General features: G+C 51.2%; 1 protein-coding gene across 1 annotated transcript in view; it reads left to right on the top strand.

Annotated features, from left to right (window-relative positions):
- Positions 1-16029, top strand: part of TGM2 (transglutaminase 2) — a 96684-nt gene that overhangs the window by 41659 nt on the left and 38996 nt on the right. Inside the window, exons 3-5 of the mRNA XM_015417017.1 lie at positions 1600-1842; positions 5028-5146; positions 12738-13044. Coding sequence (XP_015272503.1) covers positions 1600-1842; positions 5028-5146; positions 12738-13044 — 669 coding nt within the window. The remainder of the gene's footprint in view (positions 1-1599; positions 1843-5027; positions 5147-12737; positions 13045-16029) is intronic.

Raw genomic sequence — 16029 nt, 5'->3', positions numbered from 1 at the left:
TTGCAGCCATAAGTTCCTGCAGCAAAGTACACAGCCGAAACGGCGAAAGGAAACATGCTGCTGATAACCTCCCTGCACTCCATAAAACAACTGGTCTTGCTCGTGAAAGGTCACGGTGAGCCAAGTTCAGTCTGTCTTCCAACGTGCCGGGCTCTTCCCTGTTCACTCCTCTTGCAAAAGGAATGCGGTTCCAACAGACCCGGCCACATTGGGGAGGGGAAAAGATTATAAACTGTAGCTGAAAAGACATAGCCCTGAAATAACAAAACAATTAGTTCCAATTCTGCCAGACTAAATTCCCCTTCAGTAATGAATCTTTCATATACATATAAACCATACACATAATGGCCAGTTACTTTATACAAGGTGATAAGAGAGAAGTATTTGAAACCCTCTCACTTAGAGGAAAGCAGTTCCTTTTGGCAGCCGAGGAGGGGGTAACGGGTTCCAATTATGGGCAGGAAGGTACCAGCTGGATAGTAGGGATTTTTCTTTTACAGTTCAGCAGTGGAATCGGCTGCCTTGGGAGGTGGTGAGCTCCCCCTCACTGGCAGTCTTGAAGCAGTGGCTGGACAAACACGGGAACAAAGTTTGAGTCCAACAAATGTTTAAGTGTGCACTTTTATGTATAAAAGTGGACCCAAAAAGTGATTCACACATGGAACTCACTGCCACAGGAGGTGGTGGCAGCTACAAGCATGGATGGCATCAAGAAGGAATTAGATAAGCATATGGAGCAGAGGTCCATCGGTGGCTATGAGCCACAAGGTGTAGGTAGGAACTCTCAGTCTGGGGCAGGTGATTCACTGTCTTCTTGGTGCTTTCGGGGGGGGGGCAACAGTGGGAGGGCTCCTAGTGCCCTGGCCCCACTGCCGGACCTCCCAGTATTTTTGGCCACCGTGTGACAGAGTGTTGGACTGGATGCGCCTTTGACCTGATCTAACACTGGCTTCTCTTATGTTCTTATAAGAGGGAATTGGATAAGCATCTGTAGCAGAGGCCCATCAGTGGCTATTAGCCACAAGGTATAGATAGGGGCTCTGGGGCAAGTGATGCACTGTTGGTGTTTGGGGGGGTCAACAGTGGGAGGGCTTCTGGAGTTCTGGCCCCACTGCTGGACCTCCTGAGGGCACCTCGGTTTGTCTCTTGTCTTGACCTGGATGGCCTAGGCTGGCCCGATTTCGTCATATCTCAGAAGCTAAGCAGGGTCGGCCCTGGTTGGTACTTGGATGGGAGACCACCCAGGAAGCCCAGGGTTGCTATGCAGAGGCAGGCAAATAGCAAACCCACCTCTGTTTGTCTCTTGTCCTGACCTGGATGGCCCAGGCTGGCCCAATCTCTTCGTATCTCAGAAGCTAAGCAGGGTTGGCCCTGGTTAGTGTCTGGATGGGAGACCACCCAGGAAGCCCAGGGTTGCTATGCAGAGGCAGGCAAGGGCAAACCACCTCTGTTTGTCTCTCGTCCTGGCCTGGATGGCCTGGGATGGCCCAGTCTAGCCGTTGCCAGTTGAAGTAGACAACACTGACCTTGAGGGACCGGTGGTCCGATTCAGGAGAAGGCGGCTTTCGTGTGCTCATGTCTGTGTGTTCTCTCCGACAGGGCCTTGCCCCAGTGAGGTGTCTGGCACCAAGACCCATTTCCCTGTCTCCGGCTCCTTGGAAGAAGCGGCCTGGAGCTCAGCAGTGGAGAGCCAGGATGGAGCCTCCCTGACCGTGGCCATCTGCTCCCCTCCGGACGCCCGGATTGGCCGCTACAGCCTCACCATGGAGGCCTCCACGGGCTACCAAGGATCCAGCTTCAGGCTTGGGGAGTTCGTCTTGCTCTTCAACCCTTGGTGTCCAGGTGGGTGTTTTTATGACCGCCCTGTGAGGTCCAGGTGGGTCTCGCAACTCCCCACCTTCCCCGTCACACCGTCCGGTAGCATTGACCAAGATGATTTTCGTTTCGGGGTGGGCCATAAGCGGTCAAGAAGGCAGTTTGAATGAGTCACTGTGTTGGAATTGCAGCCTGCGGTGGCTCAAGTGGTTAAGACGCTGAGCTGCAGACCGGAAGGTCTGTCGTTCGGCAGTTCGAGACCCAAGTGCCGCGTGACAGAGTGAGCGCCCGTCTCTGGCCCAAGCTCCTGCCAACCTAGCAGTTCGAAAGAAAGAAAGAAATTGCAGGTAGATAAATAGGTACCACTTTGGTGGGAAGGTCACAGCGTTCCGTGCGCCTTGGCACCTAGTCATGCCGACCACATGACCATGGAAATGTCTTCAGATAGCGCTGGCTTTTCGGCTTGGAAACGTAGATGAGCACCAAATCCCTAGAGTTGTATTTGACTGGCTTTCGAGCAAGGGAAACCTTTACCTTTACCTATTCTAGGGGAAACCTGGGGAAGTAATTCCCAAGGAAATTTCTCTTGCTTCCCCCCTTTCCTTCTGGAGTGAGTCACACCAACACCGTCTTTTCACAACACGGAGAAATAAGTTTATTGTCTCTTCCTTAGAAGGGCTCAGTGCTGGGTGGTGGGTAAGACAAGGAGTCTAACCAATTAGGATTCTTTGCAGCCGGGGACAGCAAAACTCTTCCTTAAAACAGTTTCTCTTTCACACGCTCTCCTGGCAACCGGCAGGGGGTGAGAGGGACTTCCCAGGAGAAAGAGGAGGACACGGGCCACGTTGCCAGCAGTGCCACACCGGAAGGGATGGCATCGTGCTGTGACATTACTGTGGTGCTCTGGCATTTGGGCAAAAGCTCTATGGTAAAAATGGCTTCTGCAAGGGAGATTTTTCCCAAATACTGGAGTGTCCTCTGGACGTCCCTGGAATGGTTACAACATCACTTCCCATTTTAGGGTTGTCGGGTCCTACCTGCAATCCGGCAGGCGTCCCTTCCTCCTCAAACCCCGCCCAGACTACGGTCCCCTCCAAAATTCCCAGGTATCTCCCAGCCCAGAGTTGGCAACTGTAGTTGTGGCAGGCAAGATTTGAACCAAGGACCTCCCGGGTCTGTAGCTCAGTCTCTTGGCCCTTGAGCTGCACCGATTGCAGCAGTTCGAGACCCGGGTGCCGCATGATGGAGTGAGCTCCCGTCTCTAGTTCCGCCTCCTGCCAACCTAACCGTTCAAAAGCAAGAAATTGCAAGTAGATAAATAGGTACCACTTCAGTGGGAAGGTAACAGCATTCCGAGCGCCTTGGTGTTTAGTCATGCCGGCCACATGACCACGGAAACGTCTTCGGACAGCGCTGGCTCTTCGGTTTTGAAACGGAGATGAGCACTGCAACCCTAGAGTCGGATTCGACTGGCTTTCGAGCAAGGGAACCTGTACCTTTACCTTTAATATCGCTTCAGGTCAAAAAGAGCCACTTAGTGGGCCGACAACCTTTTGTCTCCGTCCGCTTTCAAACTGGGTTTCTGTACGTGCTCAAATGCGAGGTTATTAGTTTCTTAAAGTTTCTACATTTCAAGTCGTACCACCCATTTGTAGAACAGGAGTGAGTATTTGGGGGTCTGTCATTGATAAGCAATGGCTTTATAATTTGTACAATCTCTTCATAGTGTTGAATTACATTCGCTTCTGATCCTAATAGAACTTGTCTCCTGTCCTTGATATCAGCAGTCTCCAAAGCAACCTACACTGTTTTTGTAGCTGTTCTGACCACCTATGTCTCCTGTAGTCAGGGGTTAAATCTACAGTGGGGTCAGATGTAGAGGCCAAAAGAATACAACTGTTAAAATGTAATACTAGCTTTAGTGGACAATGATCACTAATTGGACTATCACTTACTTCAAAATAGTCGACTTGGTCGAAAAGTGCAGGTGAAACGCCTAAATAATCTATTGTGCTGGCATATAATGAGGATAGATATGGATAAGGACCTCCAGACTTGTCAGAACTTGTCCCGTGCGGGACATAAAGACTAAACATGGAGAACAACTCTAGAAGTTTGAGCCCAGATTTACTAATTACAGAGTCTACTGAGTGGCGATCCAAAAGAGATGCTTGTTCAGCTACATAGGTATGGGTAAAGGTAACGGTTCCCTTGCTCGAAAGCCAGTCGAGTCCGACTCTAGGGTTGCGGTGCTCATCTCCATTTCCAAGCCGAAGAGCCAGCGCTGTCCGAAGTCGTCTCCATGGTCATGTGGCCGGCATGACTAAACACCAAGGCGCACGGAACGCTGTTCCCTTCCCACCGAAGTGGTCCCTATTTATCTACTTGCAATTTCTTGCTTTCGAACTGCTAGGTTGGCAGGATAGGTATGAGTATCCGTACATAATATGAAATTTCCTGAGCCTGTCCTACGTCCTCAAATGCAGTCTTACTTCAAGACATTTATTTATTTATTTATTTATTATTAAATTTATACCCCGCCCTTCCCCGTAGGGCTCAGGGCGGCTAACAAGGCAAGAAAAGGCTTGCAAGTAAAACATCGGTACACTAATGCAGTTAAAACAACATGTACAATTTAAAACCACTAAAACAATTAAAGTGCTCAGTAACCAATCATTCTGGAATCTCAGGAACTCAAAGAGGGCGACCACAACCCTAACACACCCCAGCATTCCCAGTAGGCATTGATTAGATGTTAGATGTTAATAATAGTTTTACCCGGCCTCCTAGCCCTAACCTCCCCCAAGATGGTATATAGCCGGGCGGGGGGCGGCAGTGGGCAGTGGCGGCCCCTAACCAAAGGCCTGGTGGAAGAGCTCCGTCTTGCAGGCCCTGCGGAACTGCACTAGGTCCCGCAGGGCCCGGATCTCCTCCGGGAGCTCGTTCCACCAGGTGGGGGCCGCCACTGAGAAGGCCCTAGCCCTTGTGACGGCCAATGTAGCATCCTTGGGGCCCGGAACAGTTAGAAAATTCTGGGGCCCAGACTGTAGCGCTCTTGGGGGAACGTACGGGGAAAGGCAGTCCCTCAAGCATTTTTAAACCAGAGACATTTTAGGTGCCCCCCCTGGGAGGCCTGGCTCACCCCCCTTCATTGCCCTGGGCCTCTGCCGTCTTCCTGCTACAGCCGCATCTGTGCTTTCTCTGCTCTGCAGTGGATTCCGTCTTTCTCGAAAGCGAAGAGGAGCGGACTGAATACGTGCTGACTCAGCACGGCCACGTCTTCCAGGGGTCGAGCAGCTTCATCTATTCCATCCCCTGGAATTTTGGGCAGGTGAGTGGTTCTTGTGTCCTGGGGGGCTGCCCTTCTGGTGGGAGCATCCCAGGCCTCTGCAGGTCCAGTTTGGTGTGGTGGTTAAGTGCGCGGACTCTAATCTGGGAGAACTGGGTTTGATTCCCCCACTCCTCCGCTTGCACCTGGCTGGATGACCTTGGGCAAGCCGCAGTTCTGACAAGAGGTGTCCTTGAAAAAGAGCCCTTTCTGTCAGAGCTCTCTCCGCCCCACCAACCTCCCAGGGTGTCTGTTGTGGGGAGGGGAAGGGAAAGGAGTTTGTAAGCCGCTCTGAGACTCTGAGCAAAGGGTGGGATATAAATCCAATCTCTTCTTCTTCTCTTTTGGTGTAGTGGCTAAGTGCGCAGACTCTAATCTGGGAGAACCGGGTTTGATCCCCCACTCCTCCACTCGCACCTGCTGGATGACCTGGGGCAAGCCCTAGTTCTGTCAGAGCTGTTCCTGAAAAAGAGCTGTTTCTGTCAGAGCTCTCTCCGCCCCACCGACCTCTCAGGGTGTCTGTTGAGGGGAGGGGAAGGGAAAGGAGATTGTAAACCGCTCTGAGACTCTGAGTGAAGGGTGGGATATAAATCCAATCTCTTCCTCTTCTTCTTTTGGTGTAGTGGCTAAGTGCGCAGACTCCAATCTGGGAGAACCGGGTGAGATTCCCCACTCCTCCACTTGCACCTGCTGGATGACCTTGGGCAAGCCGTAGTTCTGATAAGAGCTGTCCTTGAAAAAGAGCAGTTTCTGTCAGAGCTCTCTCAGCCCCACCAACCTCACAGGGTGTCTGTTGTGGGGAGGGGAAAGGAAAGGAGTTTGTAAGCCGCTCTGAGACTCCCTTGGGTGGTGAAGGGCGGGGTATAAATCCAATCTCTTCTTCTTCTTCTACTTACCCTGGGGATATTTATCTCCTTCCCCCAAAATCCTAGAACTCGAGGTAATCCAATAAAGCCGACGGGCAGTAGGTTCAGGATGGATTTTAAAAATTCCATGTTACACAGTGATTAAAATGTGGAATTTGATGTGGTGATGGCCACAGGAGTAAGCAACTTTAAAAGGGGATTTGTTATATCCATGGAAGAGAAGTCTATTAATGGCTACTAGCCCTGGTGACTGAGGGGATCCTCCACATTCAGGGGCACTAATCCTCTGAATCACAGTGCCAGGAGGCAACGTCAGGGAAAGGCCTCAGCCTCAGCCTCTCTGTCCTGTTGTTGGCCCTCCAGAGGCCTGTATGCTCCTCGGCTGAATTGGCAGCTGCCTGCCTGGAGTCCTGAAATATCCTGGGTTCGAGACGCGCGTAGTGATCAGCTCGTCGTTTATCTGTGATTTCAGCTTAACTCTAAGACGACTCTAGCAGGGCCAGAGCCCCGCTTATATGCATGCAAAACACCACACACACACAGTCCCCGTGATAGGCTATTTACAAAACATTACTCCTTGATTGGTTTATTCCAGAGTCCTGGTCGGCTATTGTTCTTGTGCTCCAAGCTCAGCCAGTCTCTAGGGTGATTCAATCAGGGATGATTCGATCCCAATACATAACAGGTCCCCTTTCCCCTTCCCATTGGGGAGCCTTCTAGGGCTTGTCCCCTGGCTCTTGCTGGCCTAAGGAATTCGGTCTGCCTGTGTCCCACCCTGTGTCCCACCCTTCCAAAGGAGCCTTCCCGGCTCCCACAACAGATGAGAAAAGGGCCACCACCTGTGGCGGGCTCTGCAGCTCCTCCTCTGCCACCCGTGTCTCGGTGGCCAGCCCCTGGGGGTTCGGGCCACAAACAGACCATGGTGACTAACCAAAGGTTGCACCCCACCAATGCTCACTGTGGGAAAAATTGATTCGATTCCAGTTAGAGTCCACAGACTTGCTTCTTCTTTTGTTCTTTTATTTTACGTCATGCAGAACTGCTGCTGCTGCTACCAGACAATTGCCGTGCTCTAAGCCTCCTACTCGGAGCTGCGGTGGCTCAAGTGGTTAAGACGCTGAACTGCAGGCTGTGGAATGTTGGTAGTTCAGCAGTTCGAGACCTGAGTTGCCGCATGACGGAGTGAGCTCCCGTCTCTAGTTCCAGCTCCTGCCAACCTAGCAGTTCGAAAGCAAGAAATTGCAAGTAGATAAATAGGTACCACTTCGGTGGGAAGGGAACAGCGTTCCGTGCGCCTTGGCGTTTAGTCATGCCGGCCACATGACCACGGAAGCGTCTTCGGACAGCGCTGGCTCTTCGGCTTTAAAACGGAGATGAGCACCGCAACCCTAGAGTTGGATTCGACTGGCTTTCGAGCAAGGGAACCTTTACCTTTACCTAAGCCTCCTATTCAGGTTGCGGTCACTCGCGCCAGATGAAGCGGGGGGGAAGCGAGGCTATTTCCTCCAGAGGAACGTGACCTGCAGTTGCGCGATCACACAGTCCTTGGAAGCTGTGGGAACCCAGTGCCGAAACTCATTTCGAACAAGTTAAAAATGTAACAAGTTTTGTAATCTTTTATGATGTCTTTTTAAGGCTAAAGAGAACATCCCACAGTAAAAACGTCCCACTGTTTTAAAAAAAGCAACCCACACTTCTGGATATGAAAATGCTCAGGGGCCTGATTTGGAAGAGTGGGAAGTCAAGGTTTGTGCGTTGGCTGGACCCACGTCCTCAGCGCCTGTCTGAAATTCCGTGCACACTCCAGTCATAAAAGATTATGAAGACTGCGATCATACACACAATTAGACCCACCATAGGTGCGAATGCCGGGCAGATTTAAAGGGCGCGATCAGACAAGAACATCTGGGAAGCACCCTGCAGCCGTCGGCAACCCGTTCTGCTCCGCCACAGAAGTGGAGTTAAAAGACACCAGGGAAAACCCGGTAGTAAACGGGTTGCAACGGGCCACGGACGGACTTTCCCGTGTCTGATCGCTCCAGCGTGCTCTCTTGGAATTAAAGAGGTTAGTTTCTCTGGAGAAAAGGGCCACCTTAGAAGAAGAAGAAGAAGAGAAGAGATTGGATTCATACCCCACCCTTCCTTCAGAGTCTCAGAGCAGCTTACAAACTCCTTTCCCTTCCCCTCCCCACAACAGGCACCCTGTGAACAGTGTTCCCTCTAAGCTGAGTCAGTGTGAGCCAGCCCACAGTTTTTTAGCCTTCGGCTCACAGATTTTTGTCTTCGCTCAGGAAGGAGGGCTCCAGAGCAAACTAATTTATGCAGCAGCCCAATCGCTCACTCACAACTTTAATGCCGGTAGCTCACCAAGTAGACTTTTTGTTCACAAGACACCGCAGCTTAGAGGGAACATTGCCTGTGAGGTAAAAGGAGAAGAAGAGATTGGATTTATACCCCGCCCTTCACTACCCGAAGGAGTCTCAGAGCAGCTTAGAAACTCCTTTTCCTTTCCCACCCCACAACAGACACACTGTGAGCAATGCTCCCTCTAAGCTGTGGAGTCTTGTGAGCAAAAATTCTACTTTGTGAGCTACCGGCATTAAAGTCGTGAGCGAGCCATAGGGCTGCTCTGGAGCCCTCCTTCTTGAGTGAAGACAAAAATGTGTGAACCTGAGGCTAAAAAACTGTGAGCCAGCTCGCCGTAACTCAGCTTAGAAGGTACACTGGTTTGTAGCGATTATCACAGTTTAAATAGTCGGGGGAATTAAAATGAGATTTGGCATACGGACTGCTTGTTTGAAGTTCTCCAGGGGAACTGATCTCTTCAGCCAGGAGTTGTTCCTGGCAGGGGTCATTTCATAGAAAAAGAGGTGCAGGGGCTCATTAGCATAATTCATTAGCATAACTTATTTGCATATGCCACACCCCCTGATGTCACGGGAAGTGTGCCAGAAGGCAACACCCACCACTCAGGCTCCACTGGACTGTTTTGGATTGCTAGCTATTGGGGGGGGGGGAACGTGTGGATCTGCCCTCGCAGAGGAGGGAGAGCTGGTACCTGAGTCAAACTTGGTCTTAAAGATGCCACTGGACTGTTTTGGGCTGGGGGGGGGTGCTCTGCAACTTACTTGGCTGCTTCTTGCTCTGACTGAGGGCTGCTGGGAGCAGGGGGTGGGGCTTGTTGCATGTGCCCACCCCCTGGGCTCTTTACTGCCGGAGCTTCGCTCCTGTGCGCTCCTGCAGGAAATGACCCCTGGTTCCTGGAGACTGCCAGGACCCACCTGGAGGTTGGCAACGTATCAGACTCCGTTTCCCCACAAAAATAGGATTAGATGGGATTAAGTGGGACTTCTGGTGGCGCTTAAGACAGGGCTATTGGGTTTCACTTTGTTTACTCATTGCAGACCTAAATCACAGCGTGAGCATAAACATTTATATTAAAACAATGTCGGAAGAGTGCGAAAACATCAGCCAAAGAATGATGGGCTCTCACTGACCGCCTAAGGATGAGAATAGTTATTTTGATTTACACTCGCTAAAAACACCCCAACTCAGGATAAAAGCAATCCTCAGACAGTTTCACAAAGGGAATTCACACGATCCAAGCCACGATCAAGTCATGCCAGTGAAAAAGTAGATGCCTTCTGTCTTGACTTGGATAAGAACATAAGAACATAAGCCAATGTTGGATCAGGCCAGTGGCCCATCCATTCCAACACTCTGTGTCACACAGTGGCCAAAAATACCAGGTGCCATCAGGAGGTCCAGCAGTGGGGCCAGGACACTAGAAGCCCTCCCACTGTTGATTCCCCAAGCACCAAGAAGACAGAGCATCATTTGCCCCAGACCAAGAGTTCCTATCTATACCTTGTGACTAATAGCCAGTGATGGAACTCTCCTCCAGATGTTTATCCAATTCCCTCTTATAAGAACATAAGAGAAGCCAATGTTGGATCAGGCCAATGGCCCATCCAGTCCAACACTCTGTCACACAGTGGCCAAAAATACCAGTGCCATCAGGAGGTCCAGCAGTGGGGCCAGGACATTGGAAGCCCTCCCACTGTTGACCCCCCCCCCCAGCACCAAGAAGACAGAGTATCACTTGCCCCAGAGTTCCTATCTATACCTTGCGACTAATAGCCACCGATGGACCTCTGCTCCATATGCTTATCCAATTCCCTCTTGAAGCCATCCATGCTTGTAGACGCTGGCACCTCCTGTGGCAGTGAATTCCATGTGTTCATCACTCTTTGGGTGAAGAAGGACTTCCTTTTATCTGTTCTAACCCGACAGCTCAGCAATTTCATGGAGTGCCTGGATTAGCCCAGGCCAGCCCGATCTCATTAGATCTCGGCTGCTAAGCGGGGTCAACTCTGGCAAGTACTTGGATGGGAGACCTCCTTGGAATACCAGCGGTCGGGAGGTGGGGGCAGGCTTTACTCAGCTACCTCTTTGAATATCCTCCAGGCCTCCAGTAGGGGTCAGTCGCCAGAGGTCGCCATGACTTCCAGGTGCATGCATGTACACACACACATACACAAGGTTGATGCCTTCTGTCTCATCGGCTGGTAGTATCACACACAAAAATTTTTTTGCAAGGGGCATCCACTGTCCTAGACCTTTAACAGAGCAGGGTAATTGCAATAAATGGTTTGAAGTATTTTGTGACTTGAAAAGCACTTTATCGGTGAGCGGTCATAAATCCCAGAGCTCCTGGACAGTAAAAAGTGTTCCAAGCGAAGGCAAATCAGTCAGTCATCGGGTTGCCACGTCCTACCTGGTTGCTGGTTTGGGGACTCCCATCCTTCCCGAATGGCACTCTAGGTTTTGGGCAAAACTCTATGGGTGTTTGGGCCTCAAAACCATCGAGTCTTGCCCAAATCCTAGAGCATCGCCCCCAACGTCAGAAATGGGTGATGTCATCACGCTGGCAGCCCCAGGAGGGGGCTTCGTGGGGTGCGGCTTCCGCCACCAACCAGCTGGGCTATGGTGGATTGGGCCTCCCAAAATTGGGGGATCCCCTGGCCCCACCAGGTGAATGACACCCCTAATCCGTCAGCTCCAAGCCTGGCTGATCCTAGCAAAATTCTCCCCTGCTAAACGATTTTGCATTCCTTTCCTCTCCTCGCCCAGGTTTCCTTCCATTCAATGCACTTTTCCCTCTTTATTTAATGGGGTTACTCCTGTTCTGCGGAGCCCCCCCCCCCCGGTGCCTGTCTCGCCTGATCCTTGCGTGGGGCCCCAGAGGGGAGGCATCTCCCTGCTCCGATTCTCTAATCTGTCCTGCACAAGCAGGGCCGGAGGCACGAAGTTGTCCGGCTGCCAGGCAGAGCCTTCCTGAGTTCCGAGATAAACGGGGCTCCGGAGGTGCCTGGGAAACCGCTGCTCCTTGGTGATTGTGGAGCCCGGCTGCAGAGCCGGGGCTGAATTAGCAGCACAACTTCTGCAAAGGCTGCACTAGTTGCTCCCACACCGAGGCTTTGCTCCAGTAGGGAGGCCAAACTGGAGCTTTGGAGCACCCGCGCACCATTGTCCAGCCTTACCCAGATGTTGCCTCCTGGCACTGGGATTCTGAGGTTTAGTGCCTCTGAACATGGAGGTTCCCTTTAGTCACCATGACTACTGGTCACTGATAGAGCTCTCCTCCGTGAATCTGTTGAATCCTCTTTTAAAGCCACCTATTCTTGTGGCCATCATAAGAACATGAGAAGAGCCCTGCTGGATCAGACCAGTGAAGGTCCATCCAGTCCAGCATCCTGTCTCACACAAAAGCCAACCAGCTCCTCTGGAGGGCCAACAACAGGGCAGAGAGGCCGAGGCCTTCCCCTGGTATGAAACTAAGAAGAGCCCTGCTGAATTAGACCAATGAGGGTCCATCTAGTCCAGCATCCCGTCTCACACAGTGGCCAGCCATTTCCTCTGGAGGAGCAAACAAATAGGACATAGAGGCTGACGCCTCCCCTTATAAGACCTTGGGCAAGCCATAGTTCTGACAAGAGGTGTCCTTGAAAAGGCAGAGAGAGCTCTGACAGAAACTGCTCTTGAGAGAACAGCTCTGACAGAACTATGGCTTGCCCAAGGTCATCCAGCAGCTGCAAGTGGAGGAGTGGGGAATCAAACCCGGCTCTCCCAGATTAGAGTCCGCACACTCAACCACTGCACCAAACTGGCAGGAAGGGAGGGCAGGAAGGGTTGCCTCAGTGCTTAGCTCTTGTGGCCCTTTCTCACATGCCCAGGGAAATGCTGATTGCCACGTTGGGGTCCGGAAGCAATTTTTCTCCGGGCCACTTTGGCCCGGGATCCTGGAGGTTTTTTTTTTACCTTCCTCTGGCCACTGGGGGAATGGGGGGGGTAGTTGTGAATGTCCTGCATTGTTCAAGGGCTTGGACTAGATGACTCTGGGAGTTCCTTTCAGCTCTTTGTTTCTATGAATGTGTGGACTCCAAACCCGCCCCTCGAGACGCTTCACATGTTATTGAACATGGGTTTAGGTTTTATATATTTATCTGTCTGGTCCCTTTGAACTTTTTGCAAGTGTTTGTCTTGAGGTGGAGCCTCCAGATGCCTTTCGCAGTAACTCAGCAGGCAAAAGGTGGAGGCGGCTCTCTGACGGAAGCCCCCAAGGATGAGGCATGACCCCCTCCCTCCCTTGCATCCCCTGGGATCCTCACGCCTCCATTCCTCATCCCTCTGCCTTCTGTCTCTTCCTCCTCCTCCTCCTGCACTAGTTTGAGGATGAAATCCTGGACATTTGCCTCCAGCTGCTGGACACCAACCCCAAGTTCTTCCAGAACCAAGACCGGGACTGCTCCCGTCGCAACAGCCCCATCTACATCAGCCGGGTGGTGAGCGCCATGGTGAATTGCAACGACGACCAAGGAATCCTGTTTGGGCGCTGGAAGCAGCCCTACGACGACGGAATCAGCCCCATGGTCTGGAGTGGGAGCGTGGACATCCTACAGCGGTGGCGGAAGTACGGCTGCCAGCCGGTCCGATACGGGCAGTGCTGGGTCTTTGCCGCCGTGGCCTGCACAGGTAAGACATCCCCAGCCAATTCCAGGCGGGCTGGAATCTAAGTGAGGACCAGGGGCCTTTCTGCACCCCTGCTCGGTTTCTGAGCGCATCCTATTCTTCCGTCCTGCGTTCCCTCCCGCTTTCACTTCCACTTCCACTTTGTGTCGGGGCTTTCTCTTGTTTCTCCATGTGTTTTACAGGAATCTGCATTCGGACCGCTTCCAGCACACCGTTGCCCCGCAGCTACCAAAACTCCTCTTGCTGCGATTCTTTGTTCTCATCCAGTTTGGTGTAGTGGCTAAGTGTGCGGACTCTAATCTGGGAGAACCGGGTTTGATTCCCCCACTCCTCCTTCACTTGCACCTGCTGATGTGACCTTGGGTCAGTCACAAGCTCTGGCACAGCTGTTCCTGAAAGAGCAGCTTGTGTCAGAGCTCTCCCAGCCCCACCCACCTCACAGGGTGCCTGTTGTGGGGAGGGGAAGGGAAAGGAGTTTGTAAGCCGCTCTGAGACTCCTCTGGGTAGTGAAAGGCGGGGTATAAATCCAATCTCTTCTTCTTCTTCTTCTTCTTCTTCTTCTTCTTCTTCTTCTTCTTCTTCTTCTTCTTCTTCTTCTTCTTCTTCATCCGCTTTTAAATAGCTAATCCTTTCTAAAGTTGAATTGTTTCTGTGGGTATTTAAGCGCTGCCCTTTTCGCCTTTCTTTCTTTAGCCCGACGCTCCCTCCCTCTTCTGTTTTCTTTCCCTCCTTCTCCAAAGACAAAGGATGGCCACCCTCCTCTGGCAGCGAATTCCACATTTGAATCATTCCCTGTGTAAAGTAGTCTTTCCTTTGGTCCATCCTTAACCCACTGCCTATCTCTAGTTCTAGTATTTTGGGAGAGGGGGAAAAAATTCCTCTTTGTCAAGTCTCTCCACCACACGCATAATTTTATTATCGGGTTCTTTTCTCCTAATGTGAGTGGTTCTCCATGACATCTCTAGTAATTGACTTAATTGGATTTACAGGTCTTAGAATAACAGGATGGAAATTCTTCCATTTCAACAGACCTTACAATTTAATTTATTGTTGAAGAGCCCCTGAACCATTAAGCTGTGGAAATTACGAAGTGTGATGCTTACAGGGGGAAAAGTGATGTTCATGGGGGGGGGGGGGGGGTTTCAAACGAAAATTAAAGAGAAGCCAGTGTTGGATCAGGCCAATGGCCCATCCAGTCCAACACTCTGTGTCACACAAAAATACCAGGTGCCATCAGCAGGGGTCATTTCGTAGACAAAGAGGTGCAGGAGCTCATTAGCATAACTTATTTGCATATGCCACACCCGCTGACATCACCAGAAGTGTGTCAGAAGGCAACACCCACCACTCAGGCTCCAGTGGACTGTTTTGGATTGCTAGCTATTGGGTGTGGGGAGGGGAACATGCAGATCTGTCCTCACAGAGGAGGGAGAGCTGGTACCTGAAGACCGGCCGGGGGGGTGTCTCTGCAACTTACCTGGCTGCTTCTTGCTCTTCGTGGCCTGACTGAGGGCTGCTGGGAGCAGGGGGCGGGGCTTGTTGCATGTGCCCGCCTCCTGGGCTCCTTACTGCCGGAGCTCTGCACCTGTGCGCTTCCACAGGAAATGACCCCTGGCCACCAGGAGGTCCATCAGTGGGGCCAGGACGCTAGAATTTATATTTTTGAAACGCTAACATACAGTTTTTGAAATGTGAAGAATGCATTGAACTAGAGCTCTGAATTCTGAATCTGCTGGCAGGCAAAAACAAAGATTGGAAGAATTCATTAAGGGTCAGCTGGGGTACTGGAAAGAAGCTGATGGGCACGATCCACCAGAAGGGGCTCCTTGCACGAGCCTCACTGGAATGTGGCTGTGAGATCATTTGCAGAATTCAGTGAAGGTTGTTTCAATAACATACAGAAGATCTCTTGTATGGCTCCCTAAAAGCCCTTTCCTGAGAGTAAGCCCCATTGAATAACGCAGGACTTGCTTCTGAGTAGACCTGTTTCGGGCTGCTCCTTAAATCAGTTTGATTTTGCTACACAAGGGTAACACAGTTACCCCTCTGGAATCATGGTTTAATTTGTCTGGAGGCCATGTGGGTGTGTGGGGGAGAGGGCAAGTCTTTCTTCGGAGTGCTCTTTGGGGATTTCGGAAAGGGCCGAGGACATCTCCTCTGTTCCCACTTGGCAGGAAACAGCTCAGCCAAAGCTACGACCCTGCTCGGCAAAGACATGAAATGAACAAATAAGGAATACATTGTGGATACTTTTTTAGAAAGCTGCAAAAGAATACCATTAGTGTGAGACGTGGGGAATGTACTGAAGTATAAAGATTCATGGCAAAATCTGCTGAACTTGAGCTAAGATTTAAGACCCTGGCGCTGCAAGAACTGAGTTGTTTTGCCAGCTAGCTAAGCTGTAGATTAATCTTCACATATATAATATCAGGAATACGCAGGGGTCATTTCGTAGAAAAAGAGGTGCAGGAGCTCATTGGCATAACTCATTAGCATAACCTATTTGCATACTCCACACCCCCTGACATCACCGGAAGTGTGTCAGAAGGCAACACCCACCGTTCAGGCTCCACTGGACTGTTTTGGATTGCTAGCTATTGGGGGGGGGATGTGCAGATCTGCTCTCGCAGAGGAGGGAGAGCTTCTACCTGAATAAAACTTGGACTTAGAAGAAGAAGAAGAGATTGGATTTATACCCCGCCCTTCACTTGGAGTCTCAGAGCGGCTTACAAACTCCTTTCCCTTTCCCTCCCCACAACAGACACCCTGTGAGGTGAGTGGGGCTGAGAGAACTCTGACACAAACTGCTCTTTTTCAAGGACAGCTGTGCCAGAGCTTGTGACTGACCCAAGGTCACATCAGCAGGTGCAAGTGGAGGAGTGGGGAATCAAACCCGGTTCTCCCAGGTTAGAGTCCACACACTTAACCACTACACCAAACTGACTCCCACTTAAAGGTGCCACTGGACTGTTTTGGCCTAGGAGGCTG

The sequence above is a fragment of the Gekko japonicus genome, unplaced genomic scaffold (assembly GCF_001447785.1).
Source record: "Gekko japonicus isolate JY-2015 unplaced genomic scaffold, Gekko_japonicus_V1.1 scaffold3329, whole genome shotgun sequence".
Classification (NCBI taxonomy): domain Eukaryota; kingdom Metazoa; phylum Chordata; class Lepidosauria; order Squamata; family Gekkonidae; genus Gekko; species Gekko japonicus.
Note: the sequence above shows the minus strand (reverse complement) of the source record. Positions and strands in the feature narration are given on the sequence as shown.